Source organism: Colossoma macropomum, unplaced genomic scaffold, assembly GCF_904425465.1.
Source record: "Colossoma macropomum unplaced genomic scaffold, Colossoma_macropomum, whole genome shotgun sequence".
In the NCBI taxonomy this organism is placed as follows: domain Eukaryota; kingdom Metazoa; phylum Chordata; class Actinopteri; order Characiformes; family Serrasalmidae; genus Colossoma; species Colossoma macropomum.
Genome location: NW_023494784.1, coordinates 31569276 through 31591771, shown reverse-complemented (window position 1 = coordinate 31591771; position 22496 = coordinate 31569276). Strand labels below are relative to the sequence as shown.

At 40.2% G+C, this 22496-nt stretch overlaps 1 protein-coding gene across 5 annotated transcripts in view; it reads left to right on the top strand.

Moving 5' to 3' along the window:
• pard3bb (par-3 family cell polarity regulator beta b) overlaps positions 1-22496 on the top strand; it is a 305148-nt gene that overhangs the window by 51845 nt on the left and 230807 nt on the right. For all 5 annotated transcript variants that reach the window (XM_036568581.1, XM_036568590.1, XM_036568609.1 and 2 more), the window contains exon 4: positions 14670-14877. In XM_036568581.1, coding sequence (XP_036424474.1) covers positions 14670-14877 — 208 coding nt within the window. The remainder of the gene's footprint in view (positions 1-14669; positions 14878-22496) is intronic.

The following is a 22496-nucleotide window of genomic DNA, read 5'->3' as shown; positions in this document are numbered from 1 at the left end:
GTTTACTGCTTCTGACTCAGGTCCTCAGTGATTTGTGGATAATCAATATCTCCTTTGTAGCTCTACACAGTAAAGTAAAGTAGTAGTTCATGTTAACGAAATTGACAGTCTTAAAAATGCCCAGTAAAGAGGGAAGGATTCTATGTGAGTGCTTTACAATTGTTGGATTAAAAGACGTCTTATAGAGATGGACTGATCAGCGTTTTTGGGGCTTATGCTGATCGCCTTTCAGCATGATCGGCCGATAGTCGATACCGATCAAGGGCAGGGCTGGATGCTGCATTTAAAGGTGCAGAAGGCAAACACTTTTATCTTTATGGCCATAAAACCATTCACAAACCTTGCAATGAATACAGACAAATGCCACGATGTCAGCTAGATTGTGGGTAAGCAAATTGTCACTACAGTTGCTACTGCGAAGCTAACCACAAACATTAGCTAATTGGACAAAACAATACTGACCTGTTGATTCTGTGAAACAGCAAAAATGTTAATTTTACCTATGTGTTGAGCAGAAACAGAGCATCTGTTCCCTTTTAATCCCTTTTTTAAGACTTCAACTTTTTCAGCTGACAGCTGAAGTCAGCTTCTTTTTCACCAGCTTCTACTTCGAATGTTCCTGTTCCACCTTAAATCGTGCAGCAGTTACATTCTGGCGCCCCAGGCCAGCGTAGCCATTGAAATAACTGGATCCTACGCAACCGCCGTAGCTAACGGGACAAAAACAGTGGTCCTGGATGGGTTTTTAAATGTAATAAAAAGGCTAAAAGGGCTGGCATACTATCGCTTTTGTAGTTCTGTGTCTTATTTTTATTTTCAGTCCCTTCCTAAGCCGTAGGTCATGAAGCTACTGCAGGGTAAGCTTAAGCTAATATTAGCACTGAGATGCTAACATGCTAACAAAAACAAATCCTCAGTTTTCCCATTCCACCTTAAATGGTGCAGCTGTTACATTCTGGAGCCTAAGGCGAAATATGCCTAATTTTTTTCTGTCACTGATCAGCTCTCAGGATCGGCTAAGTAAGACAAATGGCCGATTACATGTTTGGGCTGAAAATTACTGATACATAGCCAATTGATTTTTCCCTCTCTGGTGTCTTATACAAATATGAACAAATGACACATCATAAAGCCAGGCTGTCACAAGCCTAAGGCAACAAGGTACTGCTTATTCTCACCATTCACCAGCTGTTCGAATGAATAGTCTCCTGATTGTGATTGTAAAATAATATATTGCATTTTTGAGTGGACTGCAGAAGTCTCTAGTTGGGAGTAAAATGCTAGTGGTGTCCTCTGAATGAAAAGTTGATTGAGGAAGGTTGGCTGGACAGGTGGACTGCTCTGGCACCCTCACTGTGGGTTTAACCTGGACCACATTAGTACTTTACCGATGTGCCTCACTTCCACCACACGAGTGTTTTACCTGTCTAACTTCGATTGTAATGTTCCTACTTTGTCTCCTTCATCACTGCACTAATGTCTGATGCCACTTTTATTGACTGATCTAAAACTCCATTTGACAACATGAAAGTTATAGATTAGTTCAGTCAGTCAGTCACTGGAGTCTGTAGCCTTGCATATAGCCTTTTTAACTGTAGAACCAAATGGTTAGTTAATCAAATCAAACCTGTGTTTAGATCTTACAAGCAAAGTTAGCTAGGAGAGAGGAGCTGGCTAGCGTTAACATAGCTAGAAGGCTACAAATCCAAATACCACAGAACAGGTTTAATTTTCACTTTCTATACCTCTAACACTAGCCACTTGATAATACTTAATGCTAACCAGCTACTCCTTCCTAGTTAGCAGCACTGTTTAACATTGTTGTTAGATTGAAACTTTGAGAGATGGATTTAAAATTGTGCACTGCTTTCATTTATTTGGCATCTGTGTGAGCAAACTGAACCTGTTTGATTGTTTGTGTATTAGAAATAACGCACAATGCCGTGACACAATACCCGCATAAACGTAGAACCAAGCAGCAAATAGCTTGTGATAGCAGAGCACCAGTTAGTAGGATCAAACTCTTATTGGTGCTTGTCATTGCACCGAAATGTTCTGTGGCCCTAAATACACCTAACTAACCATGTCGAACCTGCTGAGCCCAATGATGCATGTTGAACCGTGTCTGTGTGACTGGACCGGTTACTCTCTGTGCTCAGAACCATTTAGCCCTGTGGTGAAAAAAGAGGCTTAAATGTCTGTCAATGGTTCTGTTTCACTTTCATTTAGGGATAGCCATTTTTAACATCTTCGATTTTGCATACCCCAATGAGAAAAGGGAATATTATGAATAAAAAAAAAATTGAAGGTTTAACATTCCTTTGCATTCAGTAGGTGTAAGAGGTGATCCACATATTGCTTGGTTGGTTTAGTGATGCAGCTGAACTGTACAAATGTATCTTTTCGTTGGAAGCGTTTTCTTATGCATCATTAATTAGATGTCAACATTTCAACACATGACACTATCATACTAATACATAATATAATACATGATTAATTTCATTGTCTTTGTCCCCTATTTGAATACCCAACTCAAAAAACACCAAGATGAGCTTGAATACTAGTATATTTAAATAATCACACCCATACTGTTTATTTTCCAAATCTAACTATTGAAGGAAAAAAAAAGTAATAAAATGTGTGGCCTGTGCAAAAGTTTTGTCCAGTGTGTTAAATAAATAGAAACTGTGTACCGAAAATCAACAAAACATATAATTTGATTGGGGTGTTCACACTTTTGCATACAACATTTTTAAAAAATAAATTTATATACAAAACATAATTTGTTGAATGCTATACACTATATGTCTATGTATTTTAAAACAATGCTTAATGTGCTGCCCTCCTTTGCAAAAACAACCAAAAAAAGATGTGCAGCTTAAATTATTAAAAATAATCACATTTACATCACAGTCAAAATACTGGTCAGAAAAATCTCAATCAGTCTTGCTCTCACCTCAGACTTACTTGCTGTCTTACTTCCACGCACTGTAATAGCTCTAAAGAGCTCTAGTTCACTGCCTGCATACTCTCTCTACCCTGCAGCTCCACTGTTGTTTCTACCTGCTCCAACATTGCAGCCCACCTTTCTCGGGTACTTTCTCTGTTTACTCCATGTCACTAGCAGGAGAGCGATGCTGCTTCATCTCCCCGCTGTCTGTCTGACAGTTTTGCTGAGCCACTGATATTTTACTCTTAACAGCAGAAACGCATCAGCGAGCTGCTGTGAAATCAAAACAGGGTGAAGGAATTCCCATCTTCCTTTTTGTCCTTCTTTCTAAGTGAAGATCTCTCTATCCTTTCCCATCACTGAAGTGAAGTCTACAGGGGAAAGCAAACAGAAGCTGAGGAGCAGCTGTAGCGAATACTGATACAGGGCCATATTCAGTGAGTAGAAATAGTTTGGTGGCCCCTGAATCCCCAGAGTGGTGTGTGTGTGTTTTCTGACCTGACTGTGTGAGAATGATCCTCAACTGCAGTGTTTAAGGATGCTGACTGCATGCAGATGGCGTTTATTTCTGTAATGAGAGATAGTTAAGCACTCCAGATAGACAAAGAATGTGTGATAATTATACACAGCGTGGTGTGTGTGTGTGTGTGTGTGTGTGTGTGTGTGTGGGGCAGGTCGTCACTGCCGCTCTGCTGTTTCTGTCATTAGGCAGTCGGAGGGAGTTTGTTCAAGGCACTGTGGTTAAGAAGGAAGTGCTGTGTTGGAGTGACACGCAAATGAAAGCTGAATGTGGCAATGATGAGATGAAGGTGTGTGTAGTGAAAAAAACACCCATAGAGATGAAGAATAGGGATGTGTTGAGAATACTACCATCCAGGCCTTAAAAAAGGCATGTGTGCATGAAGGTGAGAAGATGCCTTGAATAAGATGCAGTTGACCTCTGTAATAGCTAGGGGGTGCTGTCAATCTATACTCAGTGAGGGGTTAGTTGTGTGAGTGTATTTAGTCTGCATGTGTGTGTTGTGGTGTATATATTGAGACATTAGCTTATTTTTTTGCAGCCAAACACTTTTCCACATCTTCATACAAAACAGTGAGGGCAAAAGTCCAGTTCCTTGATGGTTAAAAGAAAAAAAAAAAGAACGGAAAAGGAAGCTTGGAAGGGATAAATAAACACAAAAATAAGCTTTGTAAATCAATAAAGCATGCTGGTAATTTGAGAGGTAAATTGGCACAGTCGAAAAAGAGGAAAGGCTCTTTCTGAGCTGTGCAGTTTGTTTTGTTCTGACAGTTTCTGTGGACGGAGGGGCTTATGTTTCAGGAGGGTAAAACTGTGGCTGTAGAAAGCATGAGTCTGTCTGCCAGAAATGGGAACTCACAGGATTTTTCTTTGTAGATTTTAAAAGATTTTGAAAGTGTGGAACACATTCTCCATGAAAAGTGTTTGTTTTTGAACGTGGCCAGTTAGGCGTGGTTTAACTGGCCAGTTAGGTAATTAACAGGCATACGGTGCATAGAGTGTGAATAGTAGACTGTGAGCACACTGTGCCATGTAACTGTCTTGTTTATCATTAGGTAAGAAGAATACTGAAAATAAATGTAAATAGGGGGCTTTCTTTGATCACATCTGATCAAATGGAGACAACCTCAGTGCTTGTTTCCATTGTCTTAAAGCATTATGATTTAACACATTAAAGGGACCATATCCTACAATTTTCTTTTATTATTTTTTCCCCTGAGGTCCACTTATAACATTTATGTGGAGTTACCTCCCAAAAACAGTAGTAATTAATTTTTACACCACGATTTTGCTCTCTTTTTATCCCTTAAAATCAAAAGGATGCTTTTGTTACTGTGACTTTAAGACTGATATATGCAAAAATGACTTCTGTTCTAATTAGCTGCCCTGTATTGTGCCGTTTAAAAAAGCAAAAAAGCCAAAATTCTCCTTTTAACAGGGGTACTTAATCCTGGACCTGGAGATCTACCTCCCTGGAGAGTTCAGGTCCAATGCACGTGGCTCTTAAAGGCCTTAATTATATGGATCAAGTGTGCTATATTTGGGTTTGAGCTAAACTCTGCTGGGTGATAGATCTCCAAAACCAAGATTGAGCACACCTGCCGAGCTGAAGTATTGTAGGCTTATCTGGTGTAATATAAATGTGACATCACAGAAACAATGAATTTAAAATGGGCTATTTTTGCAGCTTAGTTTCCATATATTGACTATATGTGCTGGGGAGTGAATGGTACATATTAAACAGTAACAGTGTTTACTACATCAAATTTTTATTTTTTTTTTAAATCAAGGAATTTGATTGTTCATGATATGGGCCCTTTAAAACAAACTTCAAAGTGCACAGGGTACGTACCTTCCCACATGTGATTCTAATATAACAAGCACAGCTTCTTACTTCAGCTCTAGTAAGAATGAATGCTGTTACCACATTCCTTAAAATCTTTCTGCTCTACAGATATGAATTTCTTGGATTTGTATGGATGGATTTGTATTTTTAACAAATGCTAGACACATACATATGTATGCAATCACTCTGCATCATAAGGCCCAGGTGCTGTTGTGGTTGTAGCTGTGCTGTGTATACAGTGATGAATGTGCGGAAGTTAGAGGACACCTTCAGGTTTCAGAGCTGCTGAAGATGCTTATCTCTTCGCTCTGCTCTCTCAGTATAAGAGTTTACCCAGAGCTGCCCTCTCTCAGTGGAACAGCATAGCAGCCTTTCTCCTTCACAGGGCCTTTTACTTTTGACCGTCTGGGTCAGATGGGGCTTTTCCTCTCCAAAACCATGCTGTGGCCTGTTAAACATTATCTGGTCTCTCACTCTGAGCACTGCACAGTTTGAAGTTTCCGTATTGCAAATATGGCTGCAGTACTGTGTCAAAACCATTTACCTTAATCAGCACAGGAGATGTATCAATGGCAGTTTTTGTAATTGACATGTTGCACATTTAAGAACAGCACAGTGGTGTTTTAGACAAATAACTGCTTAAAGAGGACAATTAAATGGTTAATTCAGAAAAATAGTTACCTCACTGACAGGCCTACCAGAGTCTGAAACGAAACCACACAGGGTGATCAAACCCCTGTGATGCTTCAATACTAGCATTTGTGTACTTTATTACTTGTATTTTCCTTTTATGTTTTTGTATTTGAAAAGCAAATTCAGTCACAAAAATACAGACTATTTAATTTTCAGATAAAGCACTGTGACCAAATTTGTCATTCCCTGTCTGAAAAGGGTACAAAGAAGAGTACGAATTTTGAAATGAGAGCATGAAATTATTACTGACTAGGAATCGTTTAGTATAAAACTAGTCTACTGCACTGCTGTTCCATCTAATAGGGCTGGGAGATATGACAAAAATATAACATCATAAAACTTCCAGACATTTTCACGATACACAATATGCATCATGATTTAATTTTCTGAGATTTGATAAGTTGGACAGGCAGAAATTAACCAGTAGTGCCACAAATAAAAAATGCTCTGTAAAACTACAAGTACAATGACTTTTATAATGTTTTACCCACGGCCCTGTACTACGTCCAATTAAACAGGATCAGTTGTGCTCTCATAGTAATAAAATATACAATTGTTCAGTGTACTGATGATATCCACAATATGCTCAGAAAAGCACATTTTGATGTATTGTGGTATAATTTGTCACAAGAGTGATCCCTACCAACTAATACTCATATTTGAACAAAAATTCATTGTTTCAGGAATGTGTCAGAAACTGAATAAAGTGCCTGGTTTCTTAGTAACAAGCCCCAGTAGAGTGCTGTCATCATAAAAGTCTCGTTTTCAGCACACAATTCAGTGAGACAGTGTTTAGTGGCAATTTTATCTGAAAAACAAATCATTTGAATCTTTGCCAGGCAGCACTTTGGTTCTTCTTAGAATAACCAGTAAATCTAACAGCTATTCGACTGATTATTTATGAATTTGTCCGTTTCGATTAGACTTGTGTTCACTTGCATGGAGTCTTCCTGTTTTGGTTTGGCTGTGATTGTGGCAGTTGTTTGTGACCATAATAGAGCTGATCACTCTGCTCTACATGCTGACTCTGCACAAGTCCCTGAGAGCTGATTCATGGCTCCTTAAAGCCAGCACTCGTGCCAGCAACCACACAACAATGCACAAACATACTTGGGATTCGGCAACAGGCACCTGCATGACAATACATTTGCTTGATTAACATTTCATTGATTGCAGGCAGAGGAGGGGTATGAATCAGCAGTAATCGATTTGATTAGAAAGGGGGATGAAAAGAACACATATTGTATTGATGTTTGTGGGCGCTGGCTGTGAGCGTGTTGTTTGGGTCATAAATCTGTGTCTGTAGGCTTCCCTCGGTCCGCTTTCTGCCTCCTCAGCACAGGGAGAGAGAGTTGGGGTAGGTGAGTGTTCTGCTGGGCTGCATGATCATGACAAGTGATTAGTTTTACAGTGTAGTTGTGATTTATTAAGCTTGATTACTCATCCATGCATTTGTAGCAATAGTCACAGTGCACTCCACTGAAAAGCCTGCAGTCCATCAGGCTGTGTGAACACCAATGATTTGTCAGCAGGCGCATGTACAATTGGACAGCACACTCTTAGCACATGCAGTGGAACAGAGCAATTTGTCTGGGTGCCCCTTTAAGGAGTAGTGCTTTTTTGTGACTAAAAATGCCCGGCATTTTGGGATTTTCCTACATGGAATGCATTAATTGCAACCTTGCACTAATTATGTGCAGCTACTGAAGTAGTTCCTTTGTTCTGTGATATAATCATATTTCTTAGTGCGAGCCCTATGAAATCTGTTTTATTTTTTTCAAAATTCTGTTACATTTATTCTCGTTTTCAGATTGTTTGTCAGATTTGTTTCTCTCTCTTTTTTTTCCAAGCTGTGCGAAAGTGTGTCTAATAACTATAGTAACGCAGAGAAATTATGCTTTGCATTCTTTTGATTGAAACTGCTGAAATATACTAAGTAACAGCAAGGTAGGTTTTGGTCATAAATAAAGTCTATAAATGAATGACCTCATTTGTAACTTGCACAATCATTTATTTCCTCATTGATGTTTAGCTGAAGATTTTCCACAAGGCAATCGAATAGCTTGTGTGCACCTCATTGAAGGAGAAGAAACCGACATAAGCACAGCAAGCATATGAAGTAAAAGACCTGCAGCACATCCTACAGCTGCTGCTGCCATCATATTATGACAACTGTTTACTGTCTGTTTACACTTAATCAGAGTTGGTATTTGGATTCATTGATTTTGTTTTAATACTCCTGGTTAGATTCCATAGTAAACTAGCTAACCCTCATGATTTCACTGGCATACAAGTGCAGGATGCCATCCGGAGAATTTCTGAAAAAATTGGCATACTCTAAAAGAACAACACATTGGAATATACTATTTTAATTCCACGATTCCGTCTTTGTTCTCCACATCACAGAAGTCATGAGGCCCTACTTAGTGTAGTGTAACATTGCATGATATATAATGAAGTGCCTTGTGAAATTACGACTTGTTTTTCAGATATTCCATTGTCTCTGCCCCCCCCTTCCTCTCGCCCCACCCCTGTCACACATGCATTAAGTGCACACACTTGCATGTCTCAATAAAGTGGCTGCTCTGGTCTGTGTAGCTGTCTTTATGGTGGAGTACGCTGGAGCCCACAGGCACTGATTGGCTGTTCTTGTCCGAGTGTGTTTTACTGCCTGCTCCACACACATTAACGCTGATGCGTTTACGACGCTCTGGGGGCACTGTGTTAAACAAGCAGAACCTCCACAGGCAGGACCTGCCTTACAGCTCCACCACACAGCAGAAAGAGGGGAGGGGGGCGAGATACACGGAGACAGAATAAGAAGAGAGTGAGTCATGAAGAGGAAGAGGGATACTACATATTAGTGGAAGGGTAAGGAGGGACGGTGAACTTTTTGGAGAAAAAGACAGAGAAGGGTGTATGTAAGACGCAGAGAGAGAAGAGACTGACAGTGACATAGTCCCCTTGTTGGCATTGAGCAGTAATTTTTCACTCTGCTCTCGATACGGCTCTAATGCTTTCTCGTTGTATATGCCAAGTTTTTAATTTGCTTTTGAGGCTAAGGAGAGGTAATAAGGGATTATTCTGTAGTTTTAATTAGAGTGGATCTGGTCGAGATGAGCAGATGCTTCATATGACGTGTCAATATAATGACCTTGTTGATCTACGTGAGCACACTGTGCAAACTGACATTTGGATGAGCCATGATGCATATGTGAATATTCATGTTTGATGTCATTCACTCACTCATTCACTTCTTTTTTTTTTTTCCTTTACCCATTTTCTCCCTCCCTCACTCACTACCTCACGCACTCGTTCTCCCCCTCACTCAATACACTTCTCAGTCGCTCATTTTCTCCCTCACTCACTACCTCCCTAACTCCCTAACTCCTTCTCCTACACTTCTTACTCGCTACCTCCCTCACTCAATACATCTCACTACCTAGCTCACTCACTAACTCACTCCCTCATTCATTACCTCATTCCTGCACTTAATCCCTCCTTCACTTACCACCTCACTCACTCCCTTATTACCATTCACTCTCTCTTACTCCCTCTGTTCCTTCCTCTTTCATTTCTCCATTAATCTCTCGCTCACTGCCTCCGTCCCTTTCTTACTTCCTCACTCATTCACTCACTCAGTTGCTCACTCACTCATTTACTACTTCCTCACTGACTTTCTTATTCCTACTCACTCTGTCAATCTCTCTTACTCCCTTACTTCTTTCACTCCATCACTCCCTTAATTCTTCTCTTACTCCCACACTTACTCCCTCACACCTTTACTTACTGACCGCTTTATCTTAAGCATGCACGCACACACAAATTCTCTTATGGAACGCCTTACTAGTTTCATGAAACTCTCCACCTTCGGCAAGCCATTCCTCCCTCCCTTGCTTGTTTTCAGGCTGCTCTGTCATTCAAATGGAGAGCCGGCAGTCTGAGCAGCCTTCATGTGTGAGATTCTTGTAAGAGGAATTTGATGGGCTGATTTAGGTAGAGACTCTGAGGTGCATGCATACATGCATGTGTGTCTGTGTGTGTATATGGTTAATGTAGAAGGGGCATTACCACCATGGAGCTACTACAGTCTAAGGAACACAGTTTCACTCTCAAACTAAGAGACTGCTACTCTGATTCTCAGACATGTGCGCGCACACAGACACGCAGATCTGGGACTGTCCAAACTCTGTGTGTGTGTTTTGTGTTTGTATGTCAGAAGCTGGCTCAGTAAGTCTGGTTGCAGCTGTTCTACCATTCTGTTCTTATCCCTTACCTGTCACACACATTTCATTGGGCATTTTTATCCTCCTGAAACGTGTCAGTCTGTTTGTGTGTCTCTTCATCTCTCAGTTTTGAGTTCTCTTGCTGTTCTGTATCTCTGTGCTGCGTGAATCATGCATGTCTTTTGTAAACTCTACCGCCATTACAGCTTCTTTGCGTGGAGCTGCCTTAAATTGCACCACTGAGGCTTCTGAGTTTGTTTATCGTCAGTAATTTGCTCTTTTGGTTAAAAAGGTCAAAAACAGTTGCCCACACAGAAAATGTGCTATTCTTTATTATATGCAACATCACTGCTTGGTTATGAGAATCTACAGCTGCAGTATGGAAAACTCTTAAGTCATCAGAACCTCCACATGCACCCACCTGAGGAGAGAATTCTACCACCACGACCGATCACTCTGTCCATAAAAAGGAAGAGTGAGATTCAGTGACAGAAACAGCATCACCTTTGTGTGTACCTCTCTCTCTTTTCTGCCTGATGTCTTATACGTGTAATGGCAGCAGTAATGTTATTGTGCTTGACAGGTTCTGATTCTGTTGTCAGATTTAATTTAAGCATCCACACACCTGTATGTCTTTGTGTATGTGTATGCGTCATTCCTTCTGCATGCTACCGTATGGCAGTCTATGTAACACTGTCTGTCCAGTGTTACAGTATGTCATACGTGCTAATTAACACCTCTACAGCCTGCAGAAATAACAGTCTTTAAGAGCATCAGGAGGACAGGACCACTCCAACTATGGCTGAATTGGATATCGATGTGCTCCTCTCTCTCTGAGCTCGGGCTGTTTATGGAAATTCCAACTGCGGCAGGTCCGGGATGAAAACTAAAACACACTTTGGGCCGGTGGTAGAATTTACAGCACTCATTCTGAAGCCCGAGTGGAAGTGAGAAGGGAGTAAGACGCGGCCACTTACCCTGTCTAGCAGCTCCTCTTGATAACGGACTATTGATCCAATTTCCGTGTCCAAGTGCTTCAGTATTGGATCCCCATGATGCCACTGGCTCACAAGGATGTGCGTGTGTGTTTGTGTTTGTGAGTGTGTGTACATGCGCATGTGGAACGCAGAGTGGTAAGTCGAACCAGTCCGGGCCCAGCGGCCTGATGGTTGGGTAATTGAGCAGATGGATAGGGTTCATTGGGGTAAAATACATTAACAGAGATTTGTTCTGGCTGAGTGTGTGTGTGGGGAGAGAAGTCACGTGAAGAGGCACTACAGTGATAAAAAAAGCCTGAGATAAAATGACTTGCTCTATTGAGTTGGCCTGTGCTGGAGGCATGCACTGCTGTGTTCCATACCAACCTTAATCTTCTCAGGGTGGCCTCCCTCTCTCCTAATTACAATCTAGAAAAAAAACACAAAGCCACACTCATTTAAGTCCTTGCAAAGACTAATATTCTTTAATTTTGTAGAAACTTTTTTAAAGGAGGAGTGGGGAAAAACAATGCACTGTTAAATCCAATTAGTTTAGCAACTTATTCACTCAGAGGCCACATCATGGAGAACCAGATTCTCCTTGCTTCTTGTTAATGAGAGTTTGATGCAAGTTTCTAAACTTACCTTTCACTCCCCACTCTCAATATGCTGCAAAAGCTCAGTTCAGAGAAGATCACTTTTAAAGGCCCATGTGTCAAACACAAGGCCTGTGTGCCAAATCCTATTCGGCCCGGAAAATTATTTTCATTTTCTGTTCTTATTAGCCCGTTTCACCCTGAGATGCACTACAGTCCCCAGCATGCACTGCAACATAGTGTGTGTTCTGACCCTGTTCCCCCAACAACAATCTATGGCCAGCAGTTATACAAAAAAAAGATGCCTGGTGTTTTGTTCAAGCAAACAGACAATTTTAAAAAACTACCTAAAATAATTCATTTTTTCATTTAGAATTATTTTGAGTAAGTATTCAACGCCTATTGTGCTGTTGCAGTTTTTGCATATTTTGAATTGACAATGGCCCGTTTGGGTCATGGCAAAATGTTAAGTAAAAATAAAATAAAAACACAGTTGGCCTATGGATTTGCTACGATTTTTTAATATGGCCCTTGAAGTGGTTGAGTTTGACACCCCTGCTTTTAAAGGCATAGTCACAATTCTCAGCAATTCTGAAGGATAAAGAGAAGTTGGGAAATAGTCATGTAAAAATGAATTCTGACTGTTGGCACACAAAACAGCACAGACTTTATAAATAATAAGTATCAATAATAATATATAAGTATATCAAGGAAAATAATAAATACAAGAAAATGCAAGAAGATGGTCCCTTTATTATGGTATAATGTAAATATGACTTCTACTGATTCCTGGACCTCTTCTCTCATAGCTCAGTTCCCTTCTTTCCCGCGCTCTCTCTCTCTCTCTCTCTCTCTCTCTTCTCTCTTGCTCTTCTCTTTTGCTCTCTCCTCTCACTCTCTTCCTCTGTCTCTATCTCTCTCTCTCTCTCTCTCTCCGTCCTTTCTCTCATTCTCTCTCCCTCTGTGCAGATTGATAATGTTTGTGGTGTCCCTTGTCCTGGTCTAGGGGAAGCACTTCTTTTCTCGCAACCTTTTAAATCACAACCTTTTCACCCTGATCATTTCCCAGCCTTGTGCATTTGTGCAAGTGTACGTGCAGCAAAACAAAGCCTTCAGGAGGTAAACTTGAAATAGCTTGAAAGGCCTCGGGAGGAAAATGATGGAAATCAGGAAGAGATGGATGGATGTAGGAGCAGATGGATGTATAGATTTGATGGGTGGATGGCTGGGGAGGCAGATAGAGGAGTAGAGGGAGTGATGGTGAGGGAGCGAGAGTATGTGGAGGTGTGTGTTAGGACTGCTCATGGTAAATGAACAGGAGGCTGTTAAATGAAGATGGAGTAGAAAGGATCATAATGAAGGAGTGTCATTAAACTTTCCTCTCAGTCCCCCCCTTTCATTCTCGTTCTCTCGCTCTCTCTTCCTCTCACTTTATCATTCTGAGTCTTTCTTTAGCATAAGCTCCTTCTTTGTTGTATTTTTTCCTCTCTAACACCCACCCCCCTAGTCTGGCTATTGTTTATTTAGATGTTTACATATTGTCCTCATCTTCATTCTTTTCCTCTCAGGCAGGAAGCCTCTGGCTTTGCTAGCAAAGTCCTATTTGACTACTTCACTGTGTATACATGCGTCCACATACACACAGAGACACACACACCCTATATGCCTAGAGGCCCCTAGAACAGTAACGTGGCCGTTGGTCTAACTGCAGAGTCAGTCACTCTGTGAATGGGATGGGATTCCTGTATATAACAGTGTTCTTTAGCGCAGCTTCCCTCACACACAGAGAACATCTAATGGACTTCATCGCACACTGAGACTGATCCAACACTGGCCATGCTGGGCTCCTTAGATGTCCTCTATAGCGTGCTGATCCATAAGGTACTCACAGCAAAGAAACAGGGTGGGCGTAGACCTCAGAATGGCTTTGAGTGGTTCAGAAATGTGTTACATGATTTTGGGCTTTTGATTTTTTTGGTTTGCCAGACTTGTCTGCATTGTATTCTTTAAAGTAGGGATGCATGGGAATAGAGGAATCATAGTATCAGTAGATAGTTCTTTAAAAAGTCATTGCCATTGTACAGGTTTTGACTGATATGCAGTTATGTTCGATAATTCAAACAGAGGAGCAGAATGTTTAAGCAGTGCTGGGCTACTGGGGGAAAATGTCTGTATTTCATTGTAAGTCTGCAGAAATAAATTGTACATTTCTCTGTAATGCAAACCCAGGTAAATTGAGTGCTAATTTCTAACTTTTTATTAATGTTTATGCATTAGCATTGGCAGATATGTACATTAAAAATATTTGATGTCAGCATTGGCCCAAAAATCCTGTATCGGTGCTGCTGTAATTTAGTGTAAGTCTGTGTAAGTCTGTGTGAATTGTAATGCATTTTCATTTCATACCATGATGTTAGTTCAAGTGAAACGCAGTGTCAGGGAGGGTTTCTGAGCGAGCTGAGCATTTTTGTATTTTTGCTGGATGATCAGTCATCATTGGGGTGGGTAGTGCAATATGAAACATATTATTGGCTACTATTATTGGTGCATTATGATGTTTTAGGAAAAGGCAAATTTGTCTCTAAGTTACATGAATCGATGTGATTCCATTGGGGGGATTAATATAAACACATATAAGATACAACTGTAAACTCTTCTTCCTTCTGTTGGAAGTTTCTATAATCTGCTGATATTTAGCAGCTTTGAGTCTTAGCCAGTACACTTTTTTGAGTGCATATGGAGAAATGTCAAGAAGATATGAAAGTATGTGAATTTGCCCATTCTTGTCTGTGTATGACTTTGCTGATGTATTAATATAGATTTTTCTCCCGTCTTTTCACCTCTCCCTTTCTTTCGGCTAGCTGATCGCAGTGTACGAGGAGCAGGAGGCCCAGCAGAGGGGGGCGGTGAGTCCAGGGGGCAGCAGTGCTGGTGCCAGTAATGTTCACACCAACGGCAGTGGCGGCGGGACAGGACGCCCCAGTCCTGAGCCTTACGACTCCGAGCTGGCCTGCTTCCAGCCGATCACAGGAGGCGAAATCGAAGTCAACTCCTCTGCCCTCAAATCCAGTATGTTACATGCGCAAAAAAAAAATAGATATCATCTTATAATGTCATCTAATCCACAACACTATAGGAGAGGATAAGATACACTTAGTGTTCACTATAAAGAGAGCATAGATTGAATTGTCATAGCTAGATAGAGTTCTTAGATGCATCAGTGCCGTTTCCCCTACAGGTCCCAGAAGCTAAATTGTTGAGATTAGAAATTCTGTTGGCAGTGCAGCCTGCTGCATGAGTCTCATTTATAAGTAGGGATGGTTAGCAGACATCTTTGACTGGTTCTTTGTTTAGAAGTTAATGGGGAATATAATGACAGATTCCCATTGCTTTGGAGTTTGATGATAATGAGACTGGTAATAGAAGAAACAGTGCTGTGTTAAGATGTAAATGCTCTCGCTCTTTCTTTTCTTTCCTTCTGTCTCTCTCTCACTCCCTCTTAGTGACATGCTCTTTTTCTCTATAACTTACTTTCTCTGTCTTTCTCTCTTACACACTCTCCCTTTCTCTTTCTGTTTGTAGGTCTCTCTCTCTCTGTCTCTCTTTTTTCCTCTCTCATCTTGAATGCGTAATTATTTGTTAGGCTAAATGTAGTTCTGTTACAGCATATGGAATCCACTACTAATCACAACTGTCAAGGAGGCATCTACTGGAACGAAGTTTTACATACAAACACTGTCGTTAAAAAGCAATGAACATCTTACAGCAGAGAATAGAGCTAATTATTTAATGTAGGGATGCACGATACAACAATATCATGTCATTATCACAATAAATTACATCACCATATGCTTTTCTGAGCATGTTTTAGCATTAGTACTTAAAGAAACATTGACCAACTGCATGATTCATTAAAAAGGGATTTAAAAGGGCTACCAAGTGGTGTTGCTGTCTGTTGTTTCACTCCTTTGTCAAATGATTGTAAGCTCAAATCCCAAAAAATTGGGCCTGCTTAATTGCATGTAAGCAGGCCCAAATGTTTTGTCACAGTGTCCATACTTTCACTAAAGCATAGTTTCTCTGTACTATTTTCCCCAGAGTTTTGCCATACTGACCACCTCTAATTTAATATCTCCTTCAGAAGCGGCTCCTTTGTGATTAGCCTGGCTGGCTTAAGCTACCTTCCAGTCCTGGTTTATTAGTCGTAAGGGTGTATCATCTTTTGATCTTTTGAACATGTGTCTGGCTTTACTTCAGTGCTGTGTCTGATGTCATAGGGAATACAGAAAACATGTGCCGGCATCCCTTTAATGTCACAGAATCTTTGGGAGGTAGAACATGCTGTGCAGTGAAATTTAAACTAGGTGAAGGTGAACAAGCAGTGTGTGTGTGTTTCTTGCTCTTCATGCCTCCTTGTAAAAGTGCTTGCTGTGTTTTAAGTTTCATTGTAATGGTAGACAGGGGCTTGTAATGTTTAATGTGTTGGAAAGTAGATTTTTTTTTTTCTTTTTTTTTGTCGCGAGCCAGGCATTCCTGCACCCTGCTCCAGTTTCTCCGTTTCTGCATAAAGGCGTCAGGTGTCATCTGAACGGAGTAATCTTTTCCTCTTTCATTTGCCGTGGCCGTAAATATGCAGTTTGTCACGTCTGCAAAGCTTGACAACCATCTGGGATGGAACCATCTGTGGAAAGGAGAGGTTTCACATAGACTCACTCACTCACTCACTCACTCACTCACTCACTCACTCCCTCCCTCCTGTGGGGGAGTGAAATGAAGGTGGGACCATCAGGGCTTGTAGCTTTAACTGAAACTGTGTAGACTTAAACTAAAATTAATTATGTAGAGATCTAGATATTTATTATGTAGATACATTTTTCAGATATTTGGATTTTAAAGCCAGAAGACATGCATACACACTGACTGTCCATGTTATTAAGTGTACCTACCTTATAGCTCATGCACCCATTAAACATTTTATCCGGAACATCTACCATATAGGTGCACTATATAGTTACTGACTGTAGCTCATCTGTTGCTGCAGAGTTTATCAGCCCCTCCCAGTAACAACAATGGAGGAACTTCACGTTTTGATTGACCTTCTGCTGCGTTTGGTTTTGTGTGTATGTGAGAGTCATAGATGGCAATTGCGACTAGCTATTTATTTATTTGTTTATTTGTTTATTTATGGTAATAATGGCCATCTCCAGTGACCCTGAGTGCCGTATCTGTGACGATTAAGTTTGCTCATTCAGTGATTTGCACCACTTCTAGCTACTTTGTTCCCCAGCAGAAGCAGTGACCAGATTCAGCACAGATGCTCAAGTGTGGTATTACTCAGAAAATGTGTCGTCAGGGATTTGTAACTCGTACTGTACTGGACTGCACCATACTGGTGGAAAAATACCATTAGAGACCATAGCTCTGGTGGTCCATTTCCATACAGGCATTTGTAAACCTACACCAAAGTGAAGTTGTTTCTGATAAAATGGCCAGTGAGTGTAGGTACAAGTTAGGTGTAAAAATGTCAGTTATGTGGAGCTGTAATTATGTACTGCACAGATGGATTTAGCTCAGAAACATCCTAATTTTATTTCAGACCAAAAGCTTGCTAAGTGACATGTTCTTTTGCTAAATGGTGATCTCATAAACAGTGCAATTGGGCTATAAACAATCTGAAACATAGATAAGATCCATCCAGATGCCTTGTTTGGTAATTATCAGTTTCCAGTACAGAGAGAGAATGAGAGATGTTTGAGAGTGAGAGTGATGGCGAATGAGAGGCAGCAAGGCGTACTGATGGTACAGTTTTAAATTTCTATATACTGTTTCAAACATCCATGTTTTTTCCCGATATTGTATTGAAATCGTTACACCCTTAACACAAACACACACCTCTTTCCTGTAACCTGCTGGGATCCCCCTGGCTGCCCCTGTGCTCCGGTCCACTGATACTTCCTCACTAAGTGGATTATCACTCTAGTCTGAGTGAATGCACCGTGTCCAGTCATCCATGACCACAGGAAGTGAATATGCGTCTTTTGCAGTCCCAGCACGGCCTCACATCCTCCCCCTTCATTTAGCTCTATGATGACCTGTGAAATCCCTGCAATGAAACCAGCTCCCTAATACTATTTTATGCTTTACTGGTTTGTTTTATTACTTCAATTAGTTCACAAAGCAGAAAGCCACAGAGAGGAAAAATCAATTTCAGCTTTTTGAAGGGATTCCTCACTCTGGCGGAGAGCAGAGGTAGGCTGGAGCAGGAGTTTTTGGGCTGGAATTTTACTCAGACATTCAAAGTCAGTTGGGTGGTGTCTTGAAGCAGAGCCAGACATACTGTTTATGTTCTTGGTCATATCATGATGTTGAGAGCTGTTTTGATGTTAAATAAAAAAGAAATAAATAAATCAAACTAAATTGAAAATTCTTCTCTTGGCACATTGTGCTGGTTAAAATATCTGCTTTTGTAACCCTGCTTTTAAAACCATGCTCAGAAGTCTACAGAGAGAAACAGTATTGTCTGGGCTGCATTAGCTTACAGAGACACACAAGCACATGCAACAGAGTGAAGTCATGGAGTTAACCTTCAGATGTCACAGAATAAACGGTTCCTTGTTACACTCCTGTGGTTTGTCTTTGTAAAACAAACTGATAGATCATGGCTAAGAGAGGCAAGGGACATTAGCTAGCACTAGGAAGTCTCATACTCTTTCATACTTAATTGTATTAAGCACAATTGTATTAGTTGGCACCAGTATCATTTTTCACACTCCATTTATGCAGTTCGTCTGCCGTGTACATTTTACTGTGCTATTTACTGTTGTTTGTATGGTGCAGGTTGCTATGACTTCAGCGGTTCTGTCTCTCAAACCTAGAGTCTTCAGAGTAGAGTCTATATTATAGTCTGTCAGCTCTGTAACAGCACATTTTTATATTATCATCCATCAGAAAATGCAGCGTTGTTATAGGCCTGCCTAAGTGCACACTTAAGTGTAGATTTTTGTGTAATGGAATATAAATTGGATGTTGATAATTAACTAAAATGGTGTTTGGTATTGTAGCCATCATGACTCACTCCTTTGTAAGACTGCAACAACAACACACCTTACATTTCATATCCTTGGGCCAGCTCTTTTTTCCGTTATTCCACAGGGTCAGATGTTATTTGGTAGCCTAATCACCTCATCTGATTTACCTCACAAAATATCTGGAAAGAAGTGATAAAGTATAATCCAGAATAGAATTATACAGCCACAGTACAATGGTAGATCAGACATTATAGGCTATGGCTTCCAGACCCAGCAAATTCATCATACGGCTGTGGCTGGCTGCAAATACATGGTGAACAGAGCATAAAAAGCTGTACCCATGACATAAAAAGCTGCCACCATGTTACAGAAATGTTCTTTTCATGTTTTATTGATCTTTTAGTTCATATGTGAAATACATTCATTTGAAACTGTTTTTTTTATTGCAGAAAGACCTAGTTTGAGGTATTTGTATAGGTTCTATTGTCTAGAACTAGTGCCGATGCTTATGGATGAATTAATGTGTTTTTTTTTTTTTTTTTTTAATTCAGAATTTACATTAGTCATCCAGACATTTTTGTCATATCCCAACAATACAAAAACAATTTTTTAAAATTATTCTCTGTTGTGGTAGAATTAAGCATGTAAAATACAATTGGTCAAAATGACCTCTGTGTCTTTTTTAGTAGATCTGGGATTTTGGCCTTTCTAGAGCTAAATGACAAAAGTGTACCATTTTTATATTAGTAATCTTCATAAGAGACAGTATATTTCAGAATATTAAAGTTTTCTGAGATACTGGAGCTGCAACTGGCACACTACACCAGCACAACAGTAATAGGAATAAAAAAAAAACTAAATAACTTAAGTACAAGTTCAATTTATTCATTTATTTATTTTTTTATTTTAGTCAGTATAATAAGGAGCAGAAGGAAAAGTCAAACAATTGCTAGAAAATAAATAAGAAGATGGCATAATAAGCTAACACCCAGTCAGTTCTTTGTTACTATGCAGTTTTTCTGATAGTATGATGTCACTGTGGTTGTTGTGTACAGACTCTCTAAAGTTGGCCTAAAACTCATAAATGTACTTGGCGAGTGCATTCAAAGTTATCTTGGTATCTTCCATTTCATAGTAGTGATATATTTCATGGGTTACTGAAGCTACTAAATACTAGTTAAGAAGACAGTAAGTAAAGAACAATTTTATGCTAAAAATCAGTTCACAATAACACAAGGACTTGATAATGTATGATGAATTGTTTTTATACTTGAGGTAGCTCAAATTTTGATCCAGAAACTGGATGCTGTTCAATGTGTAGAAGCCTGTGGATGGTAATTAGAAGCATATCTTTCACAAAAAAAAAAAAAATACTGTATCTAAAACTAGACAATTTGCTTTTTGTGGAAGAATGTCTCTCAAAACTCCTCTTGAGCATGTGACAAACAAAATCACAAAAATTGATTTTACAGTATCTGAAAACTTAACAAAATATGCTTTTTGTGAAAAAAAACGTCCCTCAAAACTCCCTTTAACTCCTTTCCCAGGTCATGGCCATGTCTACTTGGTTCACTTATACACAGTTAAACACCACAGCGAATTGTAGCCATTCTGAGTGCGTTCCTCTCATGCGGTGCGAATATGTGTTCGTATATAGTGTGTGTAGTATATGTAGGGGTTATGACTCTGTACCTCCCTCTTTGTGTGGAATCATTGCAGTCTATTGATTCTTGAACTGCTGCTTTCCTGCCTCAGGGGGAGAAAGATGTTATCAGCAGGTCCCAGTACAGCCAGGGGCCGTGCTTATTACTAATAAGGCTGGTTCACCTTTAGGGGTGCAGTTGTGTGGATGTGCGCTCATATATACACACTGAACTCTGAACACCTCGGTCCAGAGACTATGCAGCACAAATATAAAAGACTAAAATGACATCAATCAGCATGTAGCACTGTCTACACTCGAGGGTTTGATCCTAATCAGAGGGATGAAGCTCTGCGATTGTGCACATTCCATGTGGAAAATTGGTGAAATAGCTTCCCTCTGGAGACCGCTCTAGTGTAGAAATTTGCCTAGATTGTGTGCATTTCAAAGCATTTAGTGTGAGAGCCTAAGTCTAAGAGGTTAATGTAGACTACGTTACAGCTGCAGATGTTCTCAGACTAGCTTATCAGATTCTCTATCCATGTCGTGGATGGAGGTTCCTCATGTTTGTGTGGTTTGAGTCTATGAATTGATCCTCTGAGCTCTTCCAGGTGCCTCTCGCTGATGAAGTCTTTAACCTCAGTGTCTCTATGTTGGTTTAGGCCAGGAGGTAATGTGTCCCTCAGGGGCTGCCGTAGCACAGAGGCAGTAAATTACCTCTGACACTCTCAACCTTTCTCCACTGACGCTCTCAGGTCTCTGCTCTCTATCATGACCCCGGATGGAGGCCGCTGGCCCATGTAAACATCTCTGCTGTGATCCTTCTGTAACCCAAAACAGGCTGCACAGCAGCGCTGGAGTCCCTCACTGCATCGGTCACGCTGTCAGCCAGGAGATGACACAGACAGAGAGAGAGAGAGAGACACATGGGGTGAGAGACAGAGAAAGAGTGGGCTATAGGACAGGACAATATATTGTTGGTTAACTGCTATCACAATATTGACCTCCTTTGCAGTAGTGATATCTCACAAGGCTGCAATACCTAAATAAACCCTTAAACAAATTACTGCATCTTATTAGGTACTATGAGTTCCTGACCAGTTCTTACACTTCCTACACAAGTTTCTGTAGGTTTGGATGAATTAGAGCTTCATTCAGCAAATGTAAATCATCTTGGTCCAAAAAAGACAGACTGGTTTTTAATTCTATCACATTGATGGTATAACATTATGATTTTAATTTAGTGCGAGGCATATTGCAATCACAGTTTGCAGCAGTATGATGGCATTTGGTTATTTTGTCCATATGGTGCAGCCCCAGTGAGCAAGCAAAACAGGGAGAGGAGAGACTAGGTGGCAGTGCCAATTTTGGCAGAAATTTTTATTTTTAGTTTAATCTAAACTAATCTTTAATTAGGTTTGGTCATAATTTAGCCATATCTTTTAACTTGATTTTAACCAAATTAATTTTACTAGTTCAGTTTTAATTTTAATCTACATTTAGTCACAGATATCTGCGACTAAATAGTTGAATTGAGCTTGTATTGAGCATAATTTGACTCTGATCCTGGGCAGAAGGTCTGCCAGGGGCCTGTCTCATGAAGCATGTCCATCTTAGACAGGCTTTCTTGCTAAAGTCAGCAGTATACTTCAACTTAAAACAATGTTTTGAAGCAAAATGACTGCTCCTGTGATTTTTGGCCAAAACGACACGGTCCTTTGAGTTAGTATGGTCCGTACTAGAACTCCTAATCACTCTGTCGATTTTTTTTCGGGGACCTCCCTCTGTCTGTGATAGGTTCTAATCACTGCCTCATTCATTCTGAGACCTCCCCCTGATTGCAACTGGTCTGCTGTACAAAGCAGGATTCTAGCAGTGCTGAGACGTACACCCAGTTTTACGTATGTTTACAACAGTATCTTTGGTGGTAGTTTGATTTCGTTTGGTCCTTTTCTGGTTTGAAGTAAACTTCCAGTTTAAATTTTACTTCACAAAACAAATGCAGCTTTGGTTGACCT